This window comes from Leishmania martiniquensis, chromosome 14 (genome assembly GCF_017916325.1).
Source record: "Leishmania martiniquensis isolate LSCM1 chromosome 14, whole genome shotgun sequence".
Lineage (NCBI taxonomy): Eukaryota > Euglenozoa > Kinetoplastea > Trypanosomatida > Trypanosomatidae > Leishmania > Leishmania martiniquensis.
Window position 1 is genome coordinate 414,778 of NC_090149.1, and position 27,723 is coordinate 442,500.

General features: G+C 58.7%; 4 protein-coding genes across 4 annotated transcripts; all 4 read left to right on the forward strand.

Annotated features, from left to right (window-relative positions):
• Window positions 1-875: 875 nt before the first annotated feature.
• LSCM1_04900 (uncharacterized protein) lies at window positions 876-13,697 on the forward strand (the record flags this gene model as incomplete). The annotated part of the gene is made up of 1 exon (XM_067322383.1): window positions 876-13,697. The coding sequence occupies one exon, from the start codon at window positions 876-878 to the stop codon at window positions 13,695-13,697; it is 12,822 nt and encodes a 4,273-aa protein (XP_067180156.1).
• Window positions 13,698-17,056: 3,359 nt separating this feature from the next.
• On the forward strand, window positions 17,057-20,161 carry LSCM1_04901 (uncharacterized protein; the record flags this gene model as incomplete). Its single annotated transcript, XM_067322384.1, has 1 exon — window positions 17,057-20,161. One exon carries the CDS (start codon window positions 17,057-17,059, stop codon window positions 20,159-20,161), a length of 3,105 nt encoding a protein of 1,034 aa, XP_067180157.1.
• Window positions 20,162-22,380: 2,219 nt separating this feature from the next.
• LSCM1_04902 (uncharacterized protein) lies at window positions 22,381-23,634 on the forward strand (the record flags this gene model as incomplete). The annotated part of the gene is made up of 1 exon (XM_067322385.1): window positions 22,381-23,634. One exon carries the CDS (start codon window positions 22,381-22,383, stop codon window positions 23,632-23,634), a length of 1,254 nt encoding a protein of 417 aa, XP_067180158.1.
• A 1,390-nt stretch (window positions 23,635-25,024) lies between these two features.
• On the forward strand, window positions 25,025-25,717 carry LSCM1_04903 (uncharacterized protein; the record flags this gene model as incomplete). The annotated part of the gene is made up of 1 exon (XM_067322386.1): window positions 25,025-25,717. The coding sequence occupies one exon, from the start codon at window positions 25,025-25,027 to the stop codon at window positions 25,715-25,717; it is 693 nt and encodes a 230-aa protein (XP_067180159.1).
• Between the last annotated feature and the right edge of the window lie 2,006 nt (window positions 25,718-27,723).

Genomic DNA, 27,723 nt, shown 5'->3' on the forward strand with positions numbered 1-27,723 from the left:
TAGGTGCTGCTTTCACCACAAGCTGTCCGGCACATCGCATATGCAACCACCAAGTGGTGTATGCTCAAGGGAAAAGAGATGTGGGCGCCCTGTTGCACTTGTGCCAGACCTACGTCAATGAGTTTCACTGCGGTCAGCTGTAGAAACATTTGTTTTGTTTAACTCCTGTATCCTCAGCCATGGTGTATCTTTGTAAGAACGGCGCAGGACGAGCATGAAAAGGAATCGTCGTATCGCTGATGCAGCAGCCTTTACAAGCATATATTATGCTAGGGAGATCAGAAAGGGAGAATGAAGTGTGTTTTTACATTGTGTATCTGCTACTGATAAACTGGCACAAAAGGATAAAAAAAAGTACTCTTTACTTTCTGAGCTCAAAGGATTCTGGCGAGAACACTAGGATGTGGCGGCATGCTCGCATGCCACAAAGTCTTCTCTTTTTGCCTCTGATGCCCGTCGTAGCGTCCCATCTCGCTACGAGGTAGGGAGGTGACTGCGCACTGGAAAATGAAAAATATCTGCGTCACAGCCTCACCAGGATCAAAAGCAAGCATAACGGTGCGCACTGCGATGGTAACTAGATCCATCACAGTTAAAGTTTTTTCCTAGCTGGCATACCTTTGGCATGGTGCACCTGCGTCCCACCTTTGACGGCAAGGGCAGTGGGTGCCCCCTCTAGAAACCACGTGTTACAAGAAGAGCTCGGATTTCGTGTAACCAAGATGATATCCCTACGCTGTTTAAAACTCTTCTTCCTCTATACGACTTTCTCCTTGTGCTACTCTTTGGGCGCCCCTTCGCTGCTGGCAGGTGGTACATATAAAGGTGGGCGAATGCTCCTCTCATTCGTCAACACATACTAGCGCCAGGATAAAATGATGTCCACCAAGATCATTCAAGAGCTAAAGGAGCTGCCTTTGAACACAGTCGAGGATGCACAAAAGTTCTTCTCTATTGTAGCTGATGTAAAACAGCAAGGTGCAAAGCTGCCGCCCATTACCCATATGTTTTTCGCGCGGGTCGACTCGGGCCTTCAATTTGACCCATATAACATTCGCACAATATGCCGAGATAACCGCCCGATGAACTACTACGTTGTGACGAAGGGGCACGTGATTCATGTCAACCGTCGTGACGGGGAGTATAACGTAGTTGCGCCTTTGGAACAGTGGATTTTTGAAGCAAAGTGTTTCAATAGAATCCGGAAAATTGGGTTTTTTAGAAATTACATCCTTCACAAAGCTTTTCGGCGCCTCCTAGAAAGTGTACGGCGGAAAAGATTTGAGAGAACTCGTGTCGTTCTCTCGAAACGGCTTTTGCTGGCAAAACCTACTTTCCAAAACGATATGATCGCGTTGCGGCGAAAAGCCTTCGATTTTCAGTGGACTCTGGGGACCGAAAAGTTTGAGAAAGTTCTCTCCCTGCGAATCAGTGATGAGAAAGTCAACACTGCGGGGCTTTCAATCGATGAGTTTGTCGTTGTGCAGGGCGATTATGCAACATCTCTCCAACAAAAATTGGCGTCTGTCTTGGTCGACATACTGAGTGTCGTTTTGGAGCGTGCCGAGAGCGTGAAGCAACGCGTGTCCACCATGCGAGTGATTGAGAAGTGCCCTAACGCTACCGGAAGTGTCAACAAAGATGTAACTGCAAAGGAGCTCCGCAGGCGCCAAATGGAGCAAAAGCGTCTGGTGGTGGACAACGAAATGCTACCCTCTTACATTCGACTTGTGCATCACTTTCAACTAGAAAGCACGTGCCAACAGGCTTGTTCCACGTTTTTGGAGCTGGAAAGCGCCGTGCGAAGACGAGCGGCAAGTGTGCTTTGGCGCTTTCGAGTGGAGTGCATAGTTGAGGACCGAAAAGAAATATCTCTGTATCCGTCCAAGGATCAAGTGATAAAAACGGCCAGCGCTGTCATGGATAAGTGCACTGATTCGCTTGCTGCCGCACCGACGTGCATCGGGTCTGAGGCGTTGAAACCGTTTACCGCCGTGATAGACGCAATAACTGTGCGCAGTGCGCTGCTAGGTGATGCCCTCATTTCAGCCTACAAAAAGGAAGTCCTCCAGCTAATCGAGGCAGACTACGATGAGGCGAAAAGTAAATTGGCGTCCTACGAACCGCTTGTTATTGTGTCCCAGTTTTTAGGCGAGTGGAACGATGTGTCGACACGCTGGGACACCGTTCTGTTGTGTGAGGATTCCGTTTTAGGGGCGATCACAGAGTCCGAAATTCGTGGTTACGCAACAAGAGCTCACAAAGCCCAGGGCGAAATTATGAAGCTGTCGAATCGCTCCTGTGGAACCATTGTTATTCAGTGTGAAAAGATATTACAAACGCTAGTCACTCAGCTGAAAGGCGTCTTAGCGGGTATCGAAACGACTCTGGGAGAGCTGATCAAGCTGAACTTCCGCTACTTGAAGTCAGAGTGCGATGCGTGGGTGGAAAAGCTGAGCCTTCCCGACATGGACCTTCATCAGTTCATCGATTGGCATGTGAGGTTGCAAGATTCTGGGGCTGCCTTCGACAAATTTTCCGATCATGTCGCAGACCTTCAGAATCTGCATCGGTTGCAGTGCGAGCTGCGAGAAAAGGCGGGCGCAGGCGTCATGGGCGCCACGGTGGACTATTCTTCCTTGTTGCGCGTCCCGTTTCAGAACGCAATAAGCGAAGCTCGACAGTACCACCTGTCGAATTGTAGCCGCATCAAGGAAATGCTGGCCGCTGAGCACACACGCATCATCGAGTCCGTTACAGGCACGAAAAAGCGACTTGCGAGTGAGTATAGCCAGGAAACGGCAGATGAAATCGGTGCGCCAGTAGCAAGGAAATTGGAGACGATTCGGGATGTGCTTGGGCGTACAAATCGTGAGGCAAAACAGCTGGACGCGTACGCGCAAGCTTTAGATATGCGGCCGTTCAATTGGTCGGAGATCGCTGTGGTCGAGGACGAACTCCGAAAATTTGTGGAGCTATGGAATGTGCACAAGGAAGCTGCCGATTTGCGACGCCGACTTGACACGAGGACCGTTGAAGAAATCGATGGCCAAGAACTGAAGGACACAACAGTCTCGTTATTTCAGCGGTCGTTCAAGGCGCAGAAAAATACTCCTGGTAGCACCGCCGACAATTTAGTGAAGACCCTCGCAGTTGAGAAGGCGAATATACCCATGTACGTTGAGCTGTGCAACCCGGCTTTGAAAGAGGAGCACTGGTCAGCGCTGTTTCAGAGTACGGGTATCGCGCTGATTCCGCCCGAAAAGCGCACACTGCGGTCCCTGGAGGCGGCTGGTCTCATGTCGGACGACCATGCCGATGCTGTGCGCGAGGTCGTTTCCAGTGCGGTTGGCGTCTACGAGCTGGAGCAGCAGCTTAATAAGCTGCAGAGCTACTGGGCAGACCACTTGTTTGTGGTCGTTCCCTACGCTGGACGGGCCAACGCGTTCGTTGTCGACGCCATAGACGAAACAATCGAGGAGCTTGAGGAGCAGCAAATCGTGGTGCAGACCTGCCTCACTTCCAAGTACCTTGCTCCTGTCCAGAAAGAAATGGCGGAGTGGGAATCCAAGCTTAGCCTGATTCACTCCGTTCTAGGGGAGTGGGTTAGCGTGCAGAAGACGTGGATGTACTTGGAGTTCATCTTCACGAGTGATGACATCAAGCGCCAGCTCCCAGACGAGTCTCTTCTCTTTTCTTCTGCAGACCGCTTTTTCGGCTCCTTGATGAAGCGATGTTCCGAAGATCCGCACATGGCGCCGCTGTGCCTCGAAGGTAACGGTGATACTCTGAAGAAACTGCAGAAATGCACTTACCAGCTGGAATGTATTCAGAAGAAGATCGATGAATATCTTGAGACAAAGCGAGCTGCTTTCCCGCGGTTTTACTTTCTCTCCAATGATGAGCTGCTGTCAATTTTGTCCGACTCCCGTAACCCGCTAGCGGTGCGACCGCACTTGCAAAAGTGCTTCGACAATATTAAGGCGCTAATTTTCGCGAATGAAAAGACCATTGTAGCCATGAGGAGCTCTGAAGGTGAGGAGGTGTCCTTCACAGATCCTGTCAAGGTGATGGGTAATGTGGAAAGCTGGCTGAACGACGTCGAGCGCGCGATGCGGGCGACACTGTTTGATCGCTTGGCCTCGTGCCTGCGGGCTTACACGAGGGAACATCGAACAGAGTGGTTTTTTCAGCACCCGGCTCAGTGTGTGACGACAGTAGACCAAATCGTATGGACCAGCGAGGTGGAGGACGTCATTACACAGACGGGCAGCGGCGATTCTTCTGCGTGGCCATCTTATCAGGATCGCTTTAGCACGCAGCTGCTTCAAACGGTGGGGCTTGTCACGCTCTCTCTCACGGCCTTGCAGCGCACCGTGGTGTCAAACCTGATTGTGGTTGATGTGCACTGCAGAGACGTTTGTGCGGAATTGGCAGGTGCCTCTGTTGGCGCGGCACCGCAGTCATGCAGCTCATTGCTCGACTTCGGGTGGCAGAAGCAGCTGCGCTTCTACTACGGCCTAACAATGAACACGCATAGGGCCAGCGGTGCTGTCCAGACGGCTGACTGTTTTGTCCGGCACGGTGCGGCGGAGCTGCCCTACGGCTACGAATACCTTGGCAACCAGCCACGCCTCGTCATCACCCCTCTCACAGAGCGCGCCTTCTTGACGTGCACGGCGGCGCTACACATGCAGAAAGGAGCTGCACCGCAGGGCCCGGCCGGGACCGGGAAGACCGAGTCTGTCAAAGACTTGGGTAAGGCTCTTGCTCGAACGGTGGTTGTCTTCAACTGCTCCGACGGCCTCGACTACCGCATGATGAGCCAAATGTTCGCTGGGCTGGCGCAGGCTGGGGCGTGGGCGTGCTTTGACGAGTTCAACCGTATCGAGCTCGAAGTGCTCTCCGTGGTGGCCCAGCAGATGCTCGATATCACCACTGCCATTACGCAGAAGAGGACATCCATGAAGTTTGAGGGGCATTACATCAAGCTGCACACCAACTTCGGCGTCTTCATCACCATGAATCCCGGCTACGCCGGACGCACGGAGCTGCCGGACAACCTAAAGGCTCTCTTTCGACCCGTGTGCATGATGATTCCAAACTACGCCCTCATCGCGGAGATAATGTTTTACGCCGAGGGCTACAGCAAGGCGCAGACACTCGCGGCCAAGATGATTCGTCTCTACTCGTTGGCATCGCAGCAGTTGTCGAAGCAGGATCACTACGACTTTGGCATGCGCGCTGTCAAGAGTATTCTTGTCCTCGCGGGGCGACTGAAGCGCGCTGACCCGGATTCGGACGAAGAGGTGCTTTTGGTGCGTGCCATCCGCGAGGCAAACCTGCCCAAATTCCTGGTAGATGACCGCCACCTTTTCATGGCGCTGCTGCAGGACTTCTTCCCTGCGATTGTGGACGTGGCAGCAGCACCGGTAAGTGAGCTCATCTGGTCTGAGGCGGAGCACGTGCTGGCCGAGGAGCTTGTGCGCGTGTCTCCGTTCAACCCTGACTCTCAGATGCGACTGCAGCCGACGGAGGGGCTACTCTTCAAAACACAGCAGCTGTTCGACACGCTGATGACTCGTCACGGACTGATGCTGGTGGGCCACACTATGACCGGCAAGACCACGGTGCGCAACACGCTCGCGTCGGTTTTGACACGCCTTGGCCGAGTGCTGGACACGACTCCAGCTGCTGGAACCGAGGGTGGCATTAGCAGCAGCAGCGACCCGCGCATCGGGGGCGTGCCGGCCGCGACACGGAAGCAAGGTATTGCTGCTGCCATTCGCTCGCTCGACGCCCGGTGCCAATCGTACTTCACCGCCACCAGCGCCAAGGCCTGCAACCCGAAGGCCATTTCAATGACGGAGCTGTACGGCGACGTCAACCCTCTCACACGCGAGTGGCAGGACGGCGTTTTTTCTGCCATCGTGCGCGAACTGGTCAAGCAGAGCGCAACGCAGCAGGGGCGCGCGGCAGCGCGGCACTGGGTCGTCTTCGATGGCCCAGTGGACGCCGTGTGGATCGAGAGCCTCAACACCGTGCTTGATGACAGCAAGATGCTGTGCCTCGTAAATGGGGAACGCATTCGCATCCCCGACACGATCTCACTCCTTTTCGAGGTGCAGGATCTGCGTGTCGCATCGCCGGCGACGGTGTCGCGGTGCGGCATGGTCTACGTGGACGAGGAGTGCCTTGACGGCGGATGGTCGCCGCTGCTGCAGAGCCTTTCCCAGACAGCCGCACAGGAGCTCTGCAGGCGGTGGCGCCACGAACGTTTCCTGCAGCTTTGCGAGTCGGTGGTGCCGCCCCTTCTCCGGGTCGTTCGCGAGGAGTGCAAGGAGTACGTCGGCACCTGTAACGCACAACTGGCGCTAAACCTCTTCTACTTGATGAAGGCAGCTGTGCAGCAGCTGCAGGGCATGATCGAGGAGTATCGGCAAGAGCAGCAACAGCAGCAACAGGATGACGTGGCAGCGCTAGCGTTGCAGAGAAAGGCGTCTTGGCAGACATCCAACCTCGCAGCCCGCCGCGACTCCCGCCGCCGTGGCTCGCGAGCCACGCGCACCGCCGTCCTCGTGCGCGGAGACGCCGTCTTCGATGCGCTGTTTGTGCAAAGCTGCGCTTGGGGTCTTGGCGGTAACCTGACGGAGGGCACACGCGCACGCTTTGCAGCGGCGATGCTGCCACTGGTCCGCGAAGAGGCGCTCCACTTCCCCACAAATGCGGAGGCCGAGGGTTGCGGTGTGTTCGACTACGGAGTCGATTTGGAGATTGGCGACTGGCGGCGGTGGACAGAGATGGTACCAGAATTTCACTACAGCGCGAGCTCTTCCTACTTCGATCTCCTCGTGCCGACCGAGCAAACTGCTGTGCTGCAGTATCTGCTGCGCAGCGCGACGACCACCCAACATCATATGCTGCTTAACGGCTTGACGGGAACAGGCAAGTCATCCACAGTCAACAGCTACCTGTTGCAGACCCTACACACTGAGGATGCAGCTAGCTCGACCGCCGCCTTTCGCTTCACGCTGTCCGCCCAGACCTCGGCGCAGACACTGCAGAACACGATTGAAATGAAGCTGACGCGGCGCAAGGGCGATCATGAGTTTGGTGCTCCTCCCGGCAAGAGCTTGATGATAGCCGTTATCGACGACTGCAATGTTCCGCAGCTAGAGGAGTACGGGGCTGCGCCGCCGGTGGAGTTACTGCGACAGATGATCACGGAGGGTGGCTTCTACGACCGCAAGCGGCTCTTCTTCAAGGAGGTGGTGCAGACGATGCTGATTGCGTGCTGTGGCGAGCCAGGCGGCGGCAAGAACGAGATGACGCCCCGTTTCACATCGAAGCTGCTCTGCTTCTGCGCCCCGCAGCTCACGGAAACATCGATGAAGTGCATCTTCTCCGCCATTTTGAAGGGCTTCTTCGATGCGCGCGGTTTCGCAGCCGAGGTGGCCGCGCTAGCGGACGCCGTCGTCGACAGTACGCTGGAGGCGTATCGCCGCATCGCGGTGGAGTGTCTGCCCACGCCAGACAAGACTCACTGCACCTTCAACTTGCGCGACGTCAGTAAAGTGTTTCAGGGCATTCTACAAATCAAGCCTGCGCACTGTGCATCCCCTCAGGCCCTCGTCGACCTTTGGAGCCATGAGGCCTCGCGCGTTTTCCACGATCGTTTGATCGACGACACAGATCGCAGCTGGTGGTGGCGCTGCTGTGCCGAGGTGATCAAGAAGCACTTCTGCGATGCTGCTACGTCCGTCAGCACAAAGGCAACGGACACAGGCGAGGTGCCGTCAGTGCCGCCCCCACTGCTCACCGCGGATCCTGCTAGCCTCTCAACGATTGTCTACGGCGCCTGGGTCCACCGAGATTACCAGCGCATCGGCCAAGACACGTCGTTGGAGGCGGTGGCAAAGCAACACCTAGCCGAGTACAACACGCAGAGCACCGCACCCATGAATCTGGTCTTCTTTGACCAGGCGGTGCAACATTTGTCGCGCATCTGCCGCATTGCCAGTCAGCCGCGCGGACACGCTCTGCTCGTGGGCGTCGGCGGAAGTGGCCGCTCATCGCTCTGCCGCCTGGCCGCCTTTATGATGAGCATGGACGTGCAAATGGTTCACATCACGCGGAACTACGGCATTGAGGAGTTCCGAGATGAGGTGCGGAAAGCGCTTCTGGATAGCGGCGCACGGGCGAAGGAGGTCGTTTTTCTAATATCGGATCCGCAGCTAGTGCACAGCGAGATGCTGGAGGACATCAACAACCTCCTCAACACCGGCGAGGTGCCGGGAATGATGAGGCTGGAGGACATGGAGACGATTGTGCGGTGCTGCCGCGAGGCGTCGCTCGCCTCTGGTCGGCCTGACACGCGCGCCAGCGTGTACGAGTACTTTGTTTCACAGAGCCGCGAGCGGTTTCACCTGTGCCTGTGCATGTCCCCAATGAGCGGCGTCTTTCGCGATCGGCTGCGCATGTTTCCTGCGCTGGTGAATTGCACTACAATCGACTGGTTCTCGGAGTGGCCGCAGGAGGCACTTCACGCCGTGGCGCGATCGACGCTATCGAGTGCTACTCAAGGCCGGACCGCGGCGACTGTCACGAACAAGCTGAGCGCTCTCATGGTCTTCTTGCAGTCCACCGTCAAAGACGCGGCTGACCGGCTATACGAGCAGCATCGTCGGCGCACCCACGTTACCCCGACGAGCTACTTGATCGTGCTCATGCTATACAATACGATGGGTCACCGACTGCGTCACGACTTGCAGGCCAGCGCCAACCGCTACCGCAACGGATTAGAGAAGCTCGACACGGCCAACGCGACGATCGCGCAACTGCAGCAACACATCCGAGAGATGCAGCCTGGCCTGGAAGCTGCGGCGAAGCAGGTGGAGGAGCAGAAGCAGACGTTGTCGGTGGAGCAGCTCGAGGCGGATCAGATGAGGGAGGCGCAGTCAAAGGAGGAGGCGGCAGCTCAGCAGCTTATGAATGAGGCGGAGTGGATCCGCCGCGAATGCGAGGAGGGACTGCAGCAAGCGCTGCCGGCTCTGGAGGCAGCCGAGCAGGCGCTCGAAACCCTGAGCGCGAAGGACATTCAAGAGATCAAAACATTCACCACGCCGCCGAGCAACGTGGAGAAGACGATGAATGCGGTCCTTGTACTGCTGGGTGAGAAGGATGGCTGGGCGAGCGCCAAGACGTGCCTTGGCAAGCTCGACTTCATTTCTCGCTTGACAGGGTACCCGCGCGACTCCATCACCCCCGCGTGCATCCGCAAGCTCGCCGTATTCGTGCAGGATCGTGACTTTGTGCCGGACGTCATCGAGAAGACGTCGCTGCCGTGCCGATCCATGTGCATGTGGGTGCATGCCATGTACAAGTACTACTTCGTCGCCAAGGAGATTGCGCCGAAGCGAGCGCGGCTGGCGGAGGCAGAAAAGAAGGTGGCGGTGGCACGCAAAGAGCTGGAGGCGAAGCAGGTTGCTTTGCAGAAGGTGCTCGACCGCATAGCCTCCCTACAGGCTGCGGCTGCGGCGGCGCAGGAGAAGGCAGATCACTTCCAGCGACAGATAGAAACCGCCACAGCGCGACTCGTGCGCGCCGACCAGCTCATCTCTGGACTCGCCTCCGAGCGTGAACGCTGGAAGGCGGCGCTGGCAACGCTGGAGACGCAGCTGGGCTGCGTGGAAGGAACTGCGGCGCTGGCTGCCGGCTGTGTGGGTTATCTAGGCCCCTTCCCGCTGGACTACCGAGAGGCGCTGGTGGAGCGGTGGCGCGCGCAGTGCGCGGCCCTCAAAATCCCCTTCGACGCCACCTATTCCCTTGAAGGCATTGAGACGGAGGCGACGGTGCAGCAGTGGGCGCTGCAGTCGCTGCCGCGTGACACGTACTCTATCCAGAACGCCACGATCCTTCACCGAACGACGCAGTGCTGCTACATGATCGATCCACAGGGGCAGGCAAACGCTTTCGTGCGAAAGCTGGAGCGCAGTCGCTCAGGCGGTGCTGCCGGCCTGCTGCAGCTGAAACTGAACAGCCCGAACTTCATGCGGCAGATAGAGAGCGCCGTGCAGAAGGGGAAGGCAGTGCTTCTCGAAGATGTTGGCGAGACCCTCGACGCAGCACTTGATCCAATTCTACTGAAGCAGGTGCGCCGCGTGGCTGGTCGCGATGTCGTCACACTTGGCGACCGCGAGGTGACCTACGACGACCGCTTTCACATGTACATTACGACAAAGCTAGCAAATCCGGTGCTCACGCCGGAGCTGCAGGTGAAGCTGACGGTCATCGACTTCACAGTCACGCAGGAGGGGTTGGAGGAGCAGCTGCTGGCCGACATCGTCGGCTCAGAGCGGGCGTCGCTGCAGCAGCGCGGTGACCGCTGCGTCATATCGATCGCTGCAAATCGAGAGGAGATTGCAGCCCTTGAGGCCCAGGTACTGCAGCAGCTGAGCGACGCCACTGGCGACGTCCTCGACAATGTCGAGCTCATCCAGGCACTGCAGACCTCGAAGCTGACGTCCGAGAAGATCGCCACCGAGTTGGCTGCGGTGGAGGAGACAAACAAGACGATCAACGCCACGCGTGACGTGTACCGCCCACTGGCGGTGCGCGGCTCTCTGCTATACGGCTCAATTACGCAGATGGCCAAGGTTGATTCCATGTACGACTACTCGCTACCCTTCTTCAAGAATCTGGTTGTCTCCGTCTTGACCAGCACGCGGCGGCCGTGGCTGCAATCGGGGCCGCGGCATCGCCACTCCTCCACCTTCGCCTCGTCCACGATGCTCGGCAGCAGCAGCTGCAGCAGGGTAGAGACGCAGGGCCGCCACGTGAACCTTATATCGGTGGACGACAGCAGTGTCCTGCCTGGCGCGAACGTCGAGGGGGAAGATGAGGCTGCAGCGGCGGTGTCCGAGGCTGAGGTGAAGGAGCGCGTCGTGATGCTGATTGAGGAGGTGACGTGGGCGAGCTACCGTGTACTGTGCCGCGGCCTCTTTGGTCCTCACAAGCTGCTCTTCAGCTTTGTGCTAGCGACGACGCTGCTGCGCAGCACGGGCGAAATTACGAAGGAGGAGTGGGACATATTTTTGTGCGGCGGGGCGGGACGAGTATTGCCGCCGGCGTTTGCCGCCTCCAGTGAAGAGGGCGACGACGGCGCGACGGTGCAGCGCCCTGCGTACGTGTCCAGTGCAACATGGGCGGACTTTGGCGCTGTGTGCAGCCTTGAAGCGTTTGCGGAGGTGCGCGAAACCTTCATCGCATCACTGGCGGCCACCTCCGACCACAGCGATGCGGGTCTTTCCGGTGACGACCCACTGCCGTGGACAACGTGGTTCACCGCGACTTATGGGGCGGATGTGCTGACCCGGCTGCCGACGTCGCTAGCTCGGCTGTCGCTGTGGCATCGCGTGATGGCTGTGAAGATCCTTCGGCCAAACAAGTTTCATTACGTGGCGGCGCAGCTCGTTGTGGACACGCTAGGGCAGCGTTACACTGTTGCTCCCCCTTTTGATCTCGAAGAGGCGTTCCTGGATAGTACCAATATGACACCGATCATCTTTATCCTCTCCCCCGGCGCGGACCCGGCCTCGCTGTTCGTCAGCTTCGCTGAGGAGCGCGGGTTTTCCAGGCGCAAGTACATGCTCTCTCTCGGCCAAGACCAAGATGTTCGTGCCACGCAGATGATCCGGGACGGGCAGCGCGAGGGCGCCTGGGTATACCTGCAGAACTGCCATGTGTACGCGTCATGGATGCCGCAGCTGCAGGCGCTTGTCGAGAGCATGAACCCGAGCGACATACACGCCGACTTCCGACTTTGGCTGACCAGCAACCCATCTCCGCACTTCCCTCCGCTGGTGCTGCAGGCAGGCCTGAAGCTGACGCAGGAGCCGCCGATGGGGCTGCGTGGAAAGGTTTTGAGCACCCTGCGCAGCACCGTAGTAGCGGATATTTGGGCCGCCGCTCCTGCTTCAGCGGACGCCGAGAACGCCGATAACGGTGACACGTCCGCCACTGCGACGCTACCAGCTGCCTCACGACGAGAGGAGCCCTCCATCCAGCTACAGCGACTCGTCTGGGCACTCGCATTCTACCACGGAACTGTGATGGAGCGGCGGCGCTATCGCCCGCTCGGGTGGAACATCTCCTACGACTGGGGTATGGCCGACTTCGAGGCCGGGCTGGCAACGCTGCAGACGGCTCTTGCTCGCTGCAAGGACCACGGCGCAAATCTGCCGACCGAGGAGCTGTGTTACATGCTCGGCACGATCGACTTCGGCGGCCGTGTGACGGACGAGTGGGATACGGTGTGCCTGCAGGTGCTGACGCGTCGTTTCTTCGACGTGAATGTGTCAGGCGCGACGTCGCAGCAAGGGTGGCCACAGGACGCCATCACGCCGCCTCCGTTCCCGAGTGATGGCGTCTCTTACGCAGGGCTGCTGCAACTTGCCGAGGCGGCCTTCACCTGTGGCCGAGGAAGTGGCGAGGGCGGCGAAGGGGAGGAGGAGATCGCAGAGAGCCCTGGGCGCTTCGGCTTGCATGACAACGCGACTCTGTCGGTGGAGCAGCAGCTCTCGTCAGGTTTTGTCGATGCGCTTGTCGCGATGAACGCCGGTGGGGCTGTGAGCGGAACGACTAGTGCTCGACGTCGTAGCGGCGGCGACGGCGCTAAAGATGACCGTGGCGAGGGCGACACAAAGGCGAGTGACGATGAGGGGGCGCCGAATCCTGTCGCCACCGTGGCCCTAAAGTTGCTGGCGCAGCTGCCTCCTCTGCTGCCCCGAAAGGAGGCGGTGGTGGGCAGCAAGAACACGTCCCCCCTAGGCAGCAGTACCATAGCCACCACACCCAGCGCGCTGGCGGGCCCGGCGCCGCTGCAGACTTTGCTTTCTCACGAGACGGATCTGTACAACCGCCTTCTGTCCACAATGCGCAGCTCTCTGACAGAGCTGATTCGTGCCCTCAAGGGTGAGGTGGTGGTGACGTCACGACTGGAGCTGATGATGCAGCGGCTAGCCTTCAACCAAGTGCCGGAGGTGTGGGCACAGGTCAGCTACTTAACCCTCAAGCCGCTCGGCTCCTTCATGGAGGATCTCCTGCGTCGCGTCAACTTCATGCGGCTATGGGGCGAGTCTGGGCCACCGCCGAGCTTCTGGCTGTCCGGCGTCTTCTTTCCCCAAGGCTTCGTGACTGCGCTGTTGCAAGCGCGGAGCAGAGCGCTGCAGGTGCCCATAGACTCCCTGCAGCTGCGCTTCCGCGCTCTAGCGCCGAGTGAGGCAGCGGAGGTGTGGGCTCTGAATGCTGAATACTCAGCGGGCACCGTAGACAAGGCGACGACCGTGGTCGGCGCCTATGTGAATGGTCTGTACCTCGAGGGCTGCGGGTGGGATGCAGCACGCGGCGGACTCGTGGAGGCCGCGCCGGGTGTCCTGACGGTGGAGCTGCCTGTGATACACTTCGAACCGGTCATGCTGTCGAAGCCAGCCGCCAAGGATTCCGGCGTGTCCGCATCCGCAGCCACTGCCGCGTACGAGTGCCCGCTCTATAAGGTGCGCACGCGCGCCGGCACCTTGTCGACGACCGGTGTCTCCACCAACTACGTGACCAGTTTGACGTTGCCGTCACTGTACGGCGTTGCAGGTGACCACTGGACGTTGCGCGGCGTTGCTGCTCTGTGCGCTTTGGATGATTAGCGGCGCTGAGGCGGCGTGCATGCCGACCTAAGAAGAGGCAAATATTTTGTTGTGTGCCACTTCACCACGCTTGTTTCTGGTGAGCTCTATTGCCCGGCCACGGTGCGCCCTCAGGGGGGGCACGTGGCACGCGCTTCATGCGCTGCGGAGTGACCCTCCAGCTGCAGCGAACAGCCCAGGAGGACGGAAATACGGGGCGGAAGGAGAAAAATCTCTCTGTCTCTCTGCGTATGTTCGGATAGCTTTTGTATCTCGGTGCTGTGGCGACGGCTGACTCGCGCCTCCCCTTCCTCCCCTTCCCCTGAATGTTTGCTCTGTTGTGCGTTCGGACTCGCTGACGGTGCCTCTCTCACGCGCGCGCGCTTCGCTCTTCTCCTGTTTCGCTTGCTCCGCTCCCTTTTTTGAAATCTTTCTACGTCGGCCTCGTTTCAGGTTTCGTACTGTGCGCTCTTGTCGTGGTGGCCGGCGCTGCCGCTGGGGGAGAATTCTCGGCTGTGAACTGCGCCGTCGCGGGCCTGTTGTGCCCGGCTGGGGTTGACCCTTGTGCTTCTCTTTTTGCGCAACGTGGCCCCTCCCCCACTCATCCACCCTTTTTTTTTGTGGTGCTCATTTCAAGCAACAAAGAAACCCCAAAAATTGTGGTGCCGTGCGTGTGTGTGTGTATGTGACCATGGCGCCCACGGATTCTGTTTCGCTTTTTTTTTGCGCTTCTGCGTAGGGGGAAAGGACGGCTCTCCTTGCGCGCTTGCGTCCGTGAGTGTACGCGGTCGCGCTGTCTGAGCCCCTTCCCTCCCCTCCCTTTCTCTCTCTCTTCCCCTGTGCCTGCTCGTCTTTCTCGGGTTTCTGTGGGACCCTTTCCTTTGCATTTTCGATGTCGCCGAGGCTACTGTTATCGGGCCATATTGTTGGGAGGTCAACACCACCGCCACCGCTCCACTCCCCCCTCTCCTTCGACCCCTTTTCCTTTCCTCGTTTCGCTGTGCTTGACTGCGCCGCCGCGCTCCGCCAAAGAAGCAGCAGCAGAGGGGGAGCGAAAACTGTGTGTGAACGCACAGCCATATACCACGGCGCGGTTTCGCGTATGTGCGCCTGCATGCACCTTATCCTCCTTGCCGCTCTCTCTTCCCCCGGGAGCCTCATCACGCCCTCATCTGCTCGTGAAGTTTATGTACAAAAGCACACCATCCTCGAAACAGGGAAGCGCGTGCTGCGCGCCGCTTCCTGCCGAGGACGACAGCAGCAACCCTCCCCTTACAAATAAAAAAGAAAAGCCTAAGATCGTATGCAGAGAAGTGCTGCGCGCGTCGCAGCGGAGGGGTTCTTGAATGCGCTTCTCCTCTCTGCACACACACACACGTACACGCACACACGCAGAGAAAAGGGTGCCTGCGAACGGTTCTTTATAGCCGGCTTGCCGTTGGAGCGAGCCTTTTGCTCCTGTGAGCTCGACGGAGAAACATATGCCTCCCTCCCCCCTCTCCCTTCCGTGTGATGTAAGCCAATGGATTCCGCTCCGCTCCTTCCTCTTGGCTCTTGTGCTGGACTCTGTCAGCACCAGTTGCGTACAAACCGTTAACGCGCACAGAAAAACGAGAACAGAAGCCACGTCACGATACACATATAAGCTGCGTCAACGAGGGCCTCCCATCCTCCTCCTCTTTGGGTTTCTTCCGCCAGCACGCCATTCCGGGAGGCACGCCCTGCCTCTCTCCGCATATCCGAGGCGAAACCTCACGAGAAGAAAAGAATAAGGCAACAGGAAATTTACGAGTATAACCATAGAGACGAAAACAGCAGCCTCGCACGTGCGTCTTTCCTTCGTCCTCGATTCCCCTCCTCGCTTTCCCGGCCCCCCTCCCTCCCCTGCTCGCTGGAAGGGGTTTCACCGCGCGTCTCTCATACCCCCCCTCCTCTCTCTCTCCCTGCGACTTTTCAGTAGTCCCCACATTCTCTTCTGACCTTTGGACGTCTGACCACACACACACACACACACACTCGCGCCGCGGCACACCGTTACCGTTTCTCCGTGACGTTTTCTTTGAGCTCCGCCTGTTTTTTCGAAGTGTGCGCAAGTGTGTGGCGCCTCGTCCTTTTTTAGTGTGTGTTGTGTTCTCACTCTCTTCTATTAGTCTTGTCGACCCGCGCGCTCTGTCTTCCGCCTTCCCAGCCTCGCGTCCGTTGTGTGCGTGTGTGGGCGGAAGAGAAAAAGGCCCCGAGCGCGAGAGGATTCTTCGGGTCATCTCCCCCTTCCCTTCCCTTCTTTCGTCAAGAAAAACCTCCCTCCCCCCTTTCTCTCGCTCCCCCTCTATCACGTAAGAAGAGCAGTGAGAGGGAGAGAGAGGGGGGGCTGTGGGAGAAGCACTGCGCGGAAGCGGCATAAAAAAGACAAGGTGAAGCTCGTCGCAGGCGAACAGCCGCCTTACCTCTCCTCCCCCCTTCCCTGACCCTTAGGTCAGACAGACCCCGACACAGACGCAGGCGCATCACGAAATATATAGACAGACATCAGAGAAACATTCCGCCCGCGTACACAGAGGACATCAAAAAAAGAAACGAAGAGGGCACACACGTCAAACGTCGCCACCATACATACAAAGTGGCACCGATAGAGAACGACGAAAGGAAAAGGGAGGCGTCATTGCTTCCGTTTCCGAGCAGAGGTGTGCGTGTGTGTGTGTGTAAGCGTCTAAGGACACCGTAAGGCCTTTTAGTAGCATCGGAAGAAGTCGCGAGGAGGGGTGTTGAGGCTCTCATAGTCGACGACGCCGTTTCGCTGCTCCTTTGCTCACGCCACGCACCCTTTACGCCGTTTCTTTCTTCGATTTGGTTTCGCTCCCTTTTTTTCTGTGGCTTCCCTTCGCGCTTTTGTGACCAGATTGACCATACCTCTCCCCCCTCTTCCTGGACAGTGCCCCTCTCCCCTCCCACCCACCCACCCACACACACACACACCGATCGCTGTTTTCATTACCTTTGAAAACTCTCAGTGCGTGTGTCTTTTTCTTTTTTCGCATCGAGGCTGACACCCTTGCCAGCAAGAGATTTACGAAAAAAAAGCAGAAAGGAAGGAGCGAACTACCGCACCTCCTCCTCCTCCCTTCTCCCCTCCGCTTGCGCGTGTGCGTGAGTGGCCGCCGGTGCGTGCCACCACCCACCCTGACGTCGGGTGCGTGCTTTTAAGGAACCCTCCCCCCAAAAAGCCCCATATACAAAAAAAGAACGAGCAGCGACAACGGATAAGAGAACAGAGAGTCTTGTAGCTACGTGTGAGGGACAAGGGTGAAAGGTATCGAGCGCCACCAGGCTTGGCGGCGCCATTTTGGACATCGCTCTCGCAGACGGCATCGGCAAATAAGAACATGAGCTCTTATCAAGCGGCCATGGCGTCTCTGGGGAGCGGTGGGTACGGTGCTGGTAAGCGTCCGGCTCGAGGTACGTTACCGGTGAGCACCGCCACCGCGGTCCCAGTGTCTACCTCTGCCACTGCAACTATTTCTACTGCTACTGATGTTCCGGCCCTCAAGGGGAGTGGGGCGGGTGCGAACCAAGGGCTTACCACCGCCCGACCCTCGTACGCCGATGGCGCTGCCTCGAACGGCACTGGTCACTACCATTATAGCAGCGGGGCCGGGAACAATGCCAGCACCGCCAACGGCAGTGGCCATGAACGGAAGAGCAACGCGGGCAGCAGCGCGTACGCGAATGCTGCGACAACTACCGAGTCCGTTATCGAGGAGCTCAAGGCCCTCGCCAAGTCGATGCTGGAGGCGACCAACGCGGCACGGCGCCGCACGAGCTCGATCGAGCAGCGAAACTCGTACGAGGCTCTCATGCACGCTATTGAGAACCGCGTGAGCAACGATGCAGCCAGCGCAACGAGTGTCGAGAGCAAAGACGCTGCTGCTGCGACCTTCAGCTACGCAGGGGCACCCTCCGTTACTGCCGCCGTCCCCAAGCACGTCGATCCCATGGTTTCCAACGACATTTTCCCGTCGGAGGCGCTCTCGGCCCACCTTATAGAGCAGCTGACGGATATTCCAGCGGCGCTATCGCCCGGGGGTGGCGTAAGGCAGCCGTCGCAGCGCTTCCCGCCGGCGCAGGACAGGAGCGCTGGAACGGAAGAGGCGTTGCTGACCTTCGCACCGAAGGCGGACGCAGCCGCAAGCCGCAAGCAGCCGGCTGCGGCACTGTTTCAGGAGCAGCAACATCGTCAACGTGCGGATATGAAGCACGGCGCGAATGCAGGGGAAGCGGACTCTGAGGAGGAAGACGAAGAAAGAGGCTCGGACCATGGGGGTGATGCACAGGTGAATTCGTCGGCAGCGTTGCACTCGCAGCCGCCGATGACGCGACGCCGTGCTCCGACTGCGATGCCCGAGGCAGACGAGGACGAGGACGATGACGACGGCACTGCCTACGATGGGGTCAAGACTCAGGTGCTCTTTAAGCCAGTCAACCGTGCCGCGTACCGCGAGGTCGTGGCGTCGACTTGGAAGCCGGAGGGCCTGACGCGCCGCATCAGCACCGCCGCTCGTGGCGGCCAGCAGCACCAGAATAGCAACAGTAGCAGCAGCGCAAGTGAGTACAAGGACAGTTCTTATCATCTAAGCTTGGCTGACGACGATGATGAGGCGGTCGCGACGGTCTCGACTCGAAACAAGATGCACAGGACGGCTGCACGGACAGCGCCGTCTATGAAGGTGTTCCGTGTTCCCTCGTTCCCCTATGGCGGTGGCGTGACGGAGCAGCAGGCGCGACTCTTGCAGCGGCAGTTCGACGAGTGCATCCACAGCGGCGAGCACCTCAGTTCCAACGCCAGCGGGCCTGCCCTTATCACGAAGAGCGACTTCGACTCGCGCAACTACGATGAGGTCCCTGCAGCGACTGCCCAAATGGACACGACCTCCTTCCAGCCAACGTCACCGTACGAGTTTGTCGTCGAGGTGGAGCGCGACGTTCGCTTCGACGCCGTCAAGGCACGAGAGGAGCGTCGCCATCGCTTTCGACAGCTTGTCCGCGAGAGCCGCGCGCCGGCCACGATGGGGACGTTCAACCTGCGCGTCATCATGGACCCGTTCAAGACCGGCTTCGAGGAGGAAAAAAACTTCCCCATCGTCCCAGGGACCGTCATTGCCGGTCGCTACGAGATCATACAGATGCTGGGCAAGGCTACCTTCAGCCGTGCGGTGCGCTGCTTTGATCTACAAGATCCCATTTACGCCGACGAGGGCGAGGATGAGGAGGACAGCGCTGGGGAACGCGAGGACGGCCAAGTGCAGTATGCGTCTGCCTCGCCGGCCGACGGGGCCGAGGAGGCTGCTTGCACCGATACGGAAAGCGCGACCACGGACGCTTGCATGCGATCGGGTGCTGCTGCCACGGCCGACACGAGCGAGCAACGGGACAAGGGTGTCACTACAGCGGCGGCGTCTAGGCGCAAGTGCAAGCGGAAGATCGTCGGATATGGCCAAGTCTGCCTGAAGATTATCAACAACACGAAGGACTTCTTTGACCAATCGCTTGACGAGATACGACTGCTGACGCTCCTGAACAGCCAGAAGGACCCTGACGCTGCGCATATCGTCAGGCTTATCGACGCCTTCTACTACAAGGAGCATGTCATGCTTGTGACGGAGCTGCTGCGCGACACTCTGTACGACTACGGCAAGTACAACCGGGAGGAGGAGGAGGAGTTTTACTTCACTGTTCCTCGCCTGCGCCGGATAACGCGGCAAATCGTCGAGGCACTCACCTTCGTGCACTCCCTCAACCTCATCCACACGGACCTGAAGCCGGAGAACATCATGTTTGTCTCCTACAGCCGCTGCATCGTCAAGGTAATCGACTTCGGCAGCAGCTGCTTCCTCAGCGACCACCTCAGCTCCTACATCCAGAGCCGCAGCTACCGAGCACCGGAGGTCGTGCTAGGCTGCGACTACGACGGCCGCATCGACGTGTGGTCGCTTGGCGCGATTTTAGTGGAGATGGTCACGGGTGACGTGCTCTTCACCTCCGACACTGTGCCGGAGATGTTGGCACGCATCGTGTACGTCTGCGGGACGCCGTTCCCGCGGCGAATGCTGTGGGAGGGCCGCCACACAAGCGATTACATCAACAAGTTCGGGTGCATCTACGAGTATGGCGGTGGCGCCGACGGGCACCGTGATCGCCCCGAGAAAGGTGACACCGACGATGGGGAGGAGCCTTACTGCCTGTACACGCCAGTCCCGAGCATGGCTCCCCATACCTGCACATCTTCGAGAAAGCCGCGGGCCGTGGCGCCACCGCTGCCACGGACGACAACAGCCCCCTATAGCGTCTTGCGCGAAAAGTTGGCCGCTGCGGACATGGTGGATGAAGATTTCATTGCTTTTGTGGAAGCGTGCTTGACGCTCGACCACAAGAAACGGCCGACGAGCGCGGAGCTGTTGCAGCACCCGTTCATCAGGGATGTGGTATTGTGAGCACGGTAGATGAGAGGAAGAGCGAAGCATCAGGAGAGAGAGACAGACAGAGACAGAGCGTTACAGAGAGCTCGTCCTGTCTCCCCAGTACTTTTTTTTGCTATTGGCGATGTCTCTCTCTCTCTACGAGGCGCTAATTCCTCTCTGCCTGGCGGTGCTCGGGGGTGAGGTGGGCGGTGGGCAGGGATTCCTCGTTTCTCAGTCTCTCCGTACAGCTCTCCTTAGCCCTCCCCTGCCTCTCCTCCTCAGTGCTCTCTACACACACGCCCCTCCTTGAAGAAAAGAGATAACGCAACACGAACGAAGCGTGCACATACACAAACACACACACACACACACACGCAGACAGACCGAGACACGAACGCCTACCGTGACGAATTATACTACATATATGAACGCTGCTTTCCACCCTAGCGCGCAAGCTCTCTCTGGGCATGTGAAGGCGCGGTTGCGTCCACTCTGCACCCTTGCCTGCGATGTGACGTGTGCGTTATGCGTGCCGCTGTTCACCTCCCGCACCTTCTCAACAGCCTTTTCTGTTTTTTTTTTTCTCCAAGTGGTGTGTGAAGGAATGTATTCCTATGGAGGGGGAGTGAGTGAGTGGGTGGGAGGACGACGCACCCACACTGCAGTTAAAAGAAAATACGGGTCCGCTATTATTCACTCCAGCGAGACTAAGGCGCTTCCTCCTCCCTCTGGGGTGCCCGCCCTCTCTTTCACTCTGTTTTTTTTGCCTAATACTTTATATTTGCTGCGTAGACGTACGCGGTTTAAATTTCGTTGCTCACGTTCTCCCTGCCTTGTGCTCTCTTTTCCACTGCATTGTGCGTGCGCTGTACCCCCCTCCCCCACACCCTCTCCTCCCCTCTCCTCTCCACCTTCATTTTTTTCTTTTGTTTGGAGTGCGGAGTGCTCTTCTCCTCTCGCCCCCCTCTCTCTCTTGGTCGACCTCCTCCTTCTTCCAACCCCCACTTCGCCCGCTTCGCACGTTCCCCCGTCTCGTGACTTCTCGCTTCTTCGTTTCCATTGCCGGGCGGTCGGACAAGGCGCTAAGGACGCCGGGAAGAGCACATCACCCCCCACCCCCATCGACTTGCCATTACGTCTCCACCTTCGGCTTAAAACGTTTTTTCCTTCAATTTTCTCGAAGGTGGTGATGCATACGCATGCGCCTGTGCTTCTCAGCTATGTGCCTTCGCACTTGGTCAGGCCCTCTCTTACTTTCATCTCTCCCCCTTTTTCTCCCTTGGCTTTCCCCATTACGTTGTCTTCCCGTGGCCCCTGCGTGCATATTCGTGTCGTGCTTGTGTGTGATTGTGTCCTACGTCAAGACGTCTGCTGCTGCTGCTGCATGTTTTGCTGTGCGTGAGGTCGGTGCATGCGCAGCGATCGAGGTCGATCGAATCCGTTCTTGCGCATGCGTTTGGGGTTGGGTCGCTCTTAGAGGATGCGGTGGTTTGGCGGCACCTAGAGTATTTTTTTTGTCTCTTGTTTGCCTGTTTCGCGCCTATCGTTCCTCCTCCTCCCCCTTGTGCTTCTGCAGAGTAGGTGTGTGTGTGTGTGCCTTCCCATCGCCATGGCACCCACTCTCCCACTCAAGAATCGAAGATGAAAGACGGTTTAGCAGCGTTTCATAAAACGTAAAGAGGAAGCCCAACATCGACAATGCCTGGTGCAGACGTGGGTGTGTGTGCCCGTCGTACGAGGGGAGGCGTGCTACACGCATCGCCGGTGAGTGCTCGCTGATGCACTACCCGCATATGCATGGGTGACTATTTTTTTTTTCTGCGTGTGTGTGAGTAAGTGCCTTTCGGGTTGCCTCTATTCCTCACCTCTTTCTCTTGCAGGTGCGATACAGTCCACGGACGCGGGCCCACGCCGTGGGCGGGGAGGCACAAGGGTACACAGGTGCCAGTGTATCATCGTCAATGCCGTCCGCCGTCACTCCGGCTTGCACGCGCTCACGCGCCTCTCGCGCTCTCTTTCTTCCGAACGTCTTTTGCAGCTCTGCCTGCTCTCCTCTCACTCAGTCTTTCCCCATCCACGTTGCCATGCCCATCGCCTTCTCCGCGTAAAATGAAAGGAGAAGCCATACAGAGCGTACGATCGAGCGAAGACTGCCTGCTCATCACGGGATTCGCCGCGTATCACGAGAAGAGGGTGCACTTGCGGAACCAGTTGCCCTCCCTCCCCCCTTCCCCTCGCGACGCACGTCGCCGATGTATGCTCTCGTAGCCGCAGCGGAGGCGCCGTCCCCAGCGTGTGCGCACTCACCCCGCAACGTGCAGCGCCGCGTATGTGGGGACAGGGAGCTGAGGGCACCATCGCCACTTCTCCGGCTGCTGCCGCTGGTCGTTGTGGGGCTCCTACTGCCTCTGCCGGCGATTCTGTTCTCTTGTGTTTCTCGCCGAAGCGACACAGGTGGGCCGTGCCTTTGGGAGGATGTGCTGCGGACGCGGAGCGCCGTGACGCCAGTCTACGGTCGCACCAAGGTGGACAGCTGCGCAGCACGACCACGCGCCACCGCTGTTCCCCGGGTGCTTATGGCTCACGCGGCTTCGGCGGAGTTGTTTACAGGTGACGGTGGGGAGTCAGATGGCGCCGATACGTGGGGCACCATTGCTCTCAAGAGGAAGTTGGACTACGACTCAGGCCTGAAGCCGTTCATGGCGCCATGGAGCGAGGTGCGCCGGGCCCTGCGAGACGCAGGCTGCTTTTCGACGCTTGCACTGCCGCGCCTTCGGCTGCCAACGGACACGGCGAGCCCTCACCTCAGCCACGGCGCGCCGGAGCTTTCCACCGCCCTCCCTCCCCTGTGCCGCAAGCCGCTAGTGCTGATGAGCGGCCGGGGGCGTAACTGCGCCAGCTGCTCCAGCTTCGCCTCCGACGTGCTAGGACACTACCAAGCTGAGTGGGAGTACATACGCGCTCACGTGACCCTTGTCGACGCTGGAGACCCGATGACAGAGGAGCTGGTGCGGCACCCGTACCCGCTGTGGTACAGCCCAGCTGAGGTGGAGCAGTTGCTGACGCTGACAAGATTACCGAACGCGAGTCCGGCTGACGACGACGCTGCCGCAGCTGCGCCAGGCGCGGGCAGCACTTCCGGGGCTTCCTCTAACGACGGGGCCCAGACGCTGCAGCAGGCGGACGATGACGACTTCATTTTCTTCAACGCAGGCCTCCGCCACAGAGCCGCTTTCCTCCTGCACTCCCCAACGCCGCAGGCCACGCGCAAGTGGTCGCGCGACGTAAAGCGCGCATTCGCTGGACAGTCTGAGTACGTGCTGCGCATTGTCTTCGCCTACCCGCACAACGGCAGTGTCATGCGCGACATCGTGAACGAGGAGGTGACCCTCAGCGAAAGCCGAGCCGATCATCTGCACTTCTTCGACAAAGGGCTTCCGTTCTTTCGCTGTGTCACGAAGGCGGTGCGGGTAATGGAGTGGCTGCAGCGACATGGCGACTACTGAAGGCGTTCACCCCCCTCCGTGATGGTGTTCGTTTGAGTGGGGGTAATGGGGAAGCTCCGGTGGCGACACCAGCCCCTCGCCCCCTCTCCTCATATCTCTTGCTCCAATGGTATTATCTTCAACACTCGTGGGCTCCTGTCGCACGTGAAGTGCCGCTGCTTTTGCGGGGCGCGGGCATGCGTGTTCATGGTGCCATTGTGCAGCAGCAGAGAGTTGTACCCCGTATAGCTGCTGTCTTATGCCGCACCTGCAGCTCATCCGTGCTCGATGGCAGTTTTTTTTTCCCGCTCCTCATGGCCCTCGCGTTTGTTACTGCTCGTGCGTGTCGAGCGACTGGAGGACCGACACCCCTCCACACACACACACACACGCACACGAAGAGCGCATGCATAGCATACGTGCTTCACTCTCATAGACATGAACAATGGGCGGCCTCTACGAGAGGTGGGCGCTCCGCTTTGACCCCAACGCTCCTCGGCCGACTGTCGTCTGGGCGTGGGCGGAGAGACATGGCCGCGGGCGGGGAAGGCGTGTGTGTGTGTGTGTGCAAAGTGTGAGGGGTGGGTGGGGTGAGGGCTCCCCCTCTCTTCCCCCATTCGATCTCCTAACCGCCTCACTCATTCATGCTCTTCTTTTATTTCAAGGCCGTGGGGCGCGTACTTGTCTGCGCACGCGCGTGAAGGGTCGGTGCGAGCCGCCATCCTTTCCCTACTCCCCTCGCCGCTTCGTCCTATTCACACGAGCGAAGGCCACGTGAGCCATTGCCCGTGTCTCTCGGCGTAGTCGCCTCCCTTCAGCAACTGTGCGTCGCGTACCATTTTCAGTGAGCATCCCCGTGAGCGGTTTGGTAATCCTTTGCTGAAAGTCACCATACCCGAACACGCACACGCACACACATACGTTCATCGGCAGTCACCACCCGTGTCTCAACACCGAAGACGCCTCGCGCCGGTCTCTGTGCTGCCCATCTGTTCTTGGGGTGTGCTTCACCTTCGCTGCCCCCTCTCCGTTCTCCTGTGGGTTTGAGTCGCTCTTGTGCCAGCCGCGCACACATCCGCTCTCCCGCTCTCTCTCTCTCTCTCTTGCTCGAGGCACCAATAGTTTCAGAGGCAGAAGGGGAGACTGCAGCCGCACTCGCACACGTCTCTTTAGCGCTCTGCCGTGTTCTCTTGCCCATATCGACATTGTGGGGAGAATTGCGATCATCACCGCTCTGACGCTCTGCTATTTTTGGTGATTGCTGCCGATTTCGCTCGGCTGCTGCCTCGTTTCTCTGTAGAACTCAGCCTCCACCCGCGCGACCCCCCCCTGTCCTCCTCCTTCCTTCGCTCTACCCTACCCACGCGTAGCTAGAGGGCCGCATTGTGTGTGTGTGTGTGTGATTGTAAAAATGCCTCTGGCGCCAACGATACGGTATATCGTGTCGCACTACCTCTCCTACGTGGTGGTGGTGGGGGCGTCGATTCTGAAGGTTCCGCAGATTCTCAAGGTGCTGCGGAACAGCCAAGCAGACGGCATATCGTTGCTCTCGCTGTTCGTGGAGCTGTTCTCGTACGTCATCTCGACCAGCTGGGGCGCCGTACAGGGGCTGCCCTTTCGCGACTACGGGGAGAATGTTTTCATTACAGTGCAGCTTATCGTGCTGCTGCTGCTCGTGGCGAAGCTGCAGAAGAAGACATGGAGGGCGAGCCTCGTCCTGACGATCGAGTTGTTGGCACTGTACGCGTTGGCGAACAGGTGGGTGCCGCGTACCATTCACGAGTGGGCGCTTAGCGGACAGGTTTTCTTGAGCATGGCTAGCCGCGTACCACAAATCTACGCGAACTACCGAACCCGCTGCTGCGGGCAGCTGTCGTTTCTCACCTTCTTTTTAGCGTTCGGCGGCGGCGTCGTGCGCGTCATGACGACGGCCCTGAACGTATCGTGGGAGAAGGGCAAGGCAGTGATGCTGGTGCAGTACAGTGTTGCCGCTACGCTCAACGCCGTCATTGTGGCCCAAATACTCTACGATGGCATCGCAGGCCGGAGATCTGAGCGTGAAAAGCGGAGTCGCGCGAAGGCAAAGTCGCTGAAGAGCTTTTGAGGAGGTGGGCATGGACGCTTCTATGAGAGCGGATCGCTGCCCATGCCGCTTTCTTCTCTGGCCTCCCCCCTTCCCCCACCCGCTCTCCTGTGTGACTTCCCCTCTTCCTGGCACACCCGGGCACACATTCATCGCGAAAGGTGCCTGCCTTCTATGAGCACCGCTTTCCCCTTCTTAACCGCGAGCCATCCCGCTGCTGTTGCTCGAGCAGTGACGCGTGCGCTCGCAGGCAGACCGTTGCATTCCTCCCTCCCCTCTTTGGCAGCTTCACGGCCGGCGTGTTGTGATCTTGACACGCTGCCCTCTACACACCCACGAAGAGGGGCAAGAGGCGAAGAGGACAACCGCTCCCACATTTACACATATACACGCACACTGCCGGTGGCGCGCCGTCTCCTGCCCGACCTCAGCGCTCTTTCGTTATCCCGCCGATCCTCTCCGCTTCTCTCTCTCTGCGCGTGCTTGTGCGCTCATTGCCCGCCATTTCCTCTTCGTTTCAACTTTGCGCCTCCTCAGCTTCCTTCAACCCTCTGCCCCCCTCCCCCGTGGCTCTCTATGAATTCTGAGAAAGTGAGGCTGCTTGGGCGGAATTTGTGGTGGCAGGTGTGTGCGCGTGCGTATGCAGGTGGTGGTGGTGGTTGGGGGGGGCAGACAGGGAGAGGCTCATTTGAGAGGGAGGTGGATGCTGGGAGAGCAGAGAGGGAGGGCAGAACGTGCTTCTAGCGGAAGGGCGCTGACCAAGGTGAGGAGGCGGAAGAGGAAGGGATCCAGCATCCCACTAACACAGAATAATAACACACATGTATATATAAAGGCAGAGCTCACCGTTCAGCAAAAGATACTCGTGTGTGTTGAGGAAGGGGCCGCTGCGAGGGGAGATCAGAGAACGCCTTGACGCTTATGCTTCTCCTACCGAATCGAGTTGAGGGCGCTGCTTGCCTCCGCTCGATTCGCCGCACCGCGCCGCCTCTGCTCTTCCCACGCCTTCTCCTACTCAGCAGCAGCAGCAGCAGCAGCGCTTGCTCGATAATGCGCTGCCGTAGTTTGTCCACTTTTCTTCCCTCTTCCTCGAGCGGCCCCCCTTGTGAACTGACCTTGACCTGCGCTCTTGCGTTTGTGCGTGTGCGTGCGCTCGCAGTGACGTGGCATCGTTCTCCCTTTCTGGTTACCGACGTACGGCTCTCTGGCAGTGACCCCTCCCCCCTCCATCCCTCCCCCGCACCTCTTCCCCTCTTCCCGTTTGCGTCGCTTCTCTTTTCTCATTCTCTTTTTGCGCGCCTTGCGGAGGCTGCTGTCGCTTTCGTGTCTCACTGCGCACCTCTTCTTCACCTGGCCTTCGGTGGGCACGATGCGCACTGACCTAGCCGCTCTCGCGTTTACAGGGATGGAGATGCGGCGTACCGGGGCCGCTGCCACGTGCCTTGGGTAAAAGGACGAAGCAGTTCCGCGCACGCATACGATTTCGCTTCCTCTTCCTTTCCCGTTCCTCCCGTGCTCCTCTCCTTCGCGTTCGCCCTCTTTTCGACCCGCGTCGGCAGGCACGCTCGCCACTTCCCTGAGCTGAGACGTACAGAGGAAAGCGGGTGCCCCGTTCGTTCTCGCCTTCGCACTTCATTGCCTTCTGCTCCCTGATTCTAGTGTGTTTGTGTGTGTGTGGGAGGGGGGGGGTAGAGAGGGTGGGTCGGTGGGCACCGCCGTGCGATGCGCTCAGGAGTGAGGGAGGGCGATCGTGTTGGTAGGAAGAAGACGGCTGAGGTTTCTTTGGCCACAACTATCAGACTGGTTCCTCCGCTTGCCGCTGATACGTGCGGCTTCCGTTTTCTGCAAGGAAGGGCCACAGGGACCTTGCAGTCCCCCTCCCCCCTCTCCTCTCTCTTTCGCTATTGCCACTGCTCATCTCCTCGAAGTCGGTAACGTCCGCTCGACCATCTTCACGTCCCCACAACGCGGGGTAGGGCGCCAAAAAGGCAGGCGGCTCCGTTGCTCTCGCTCGCATACACCCAAGC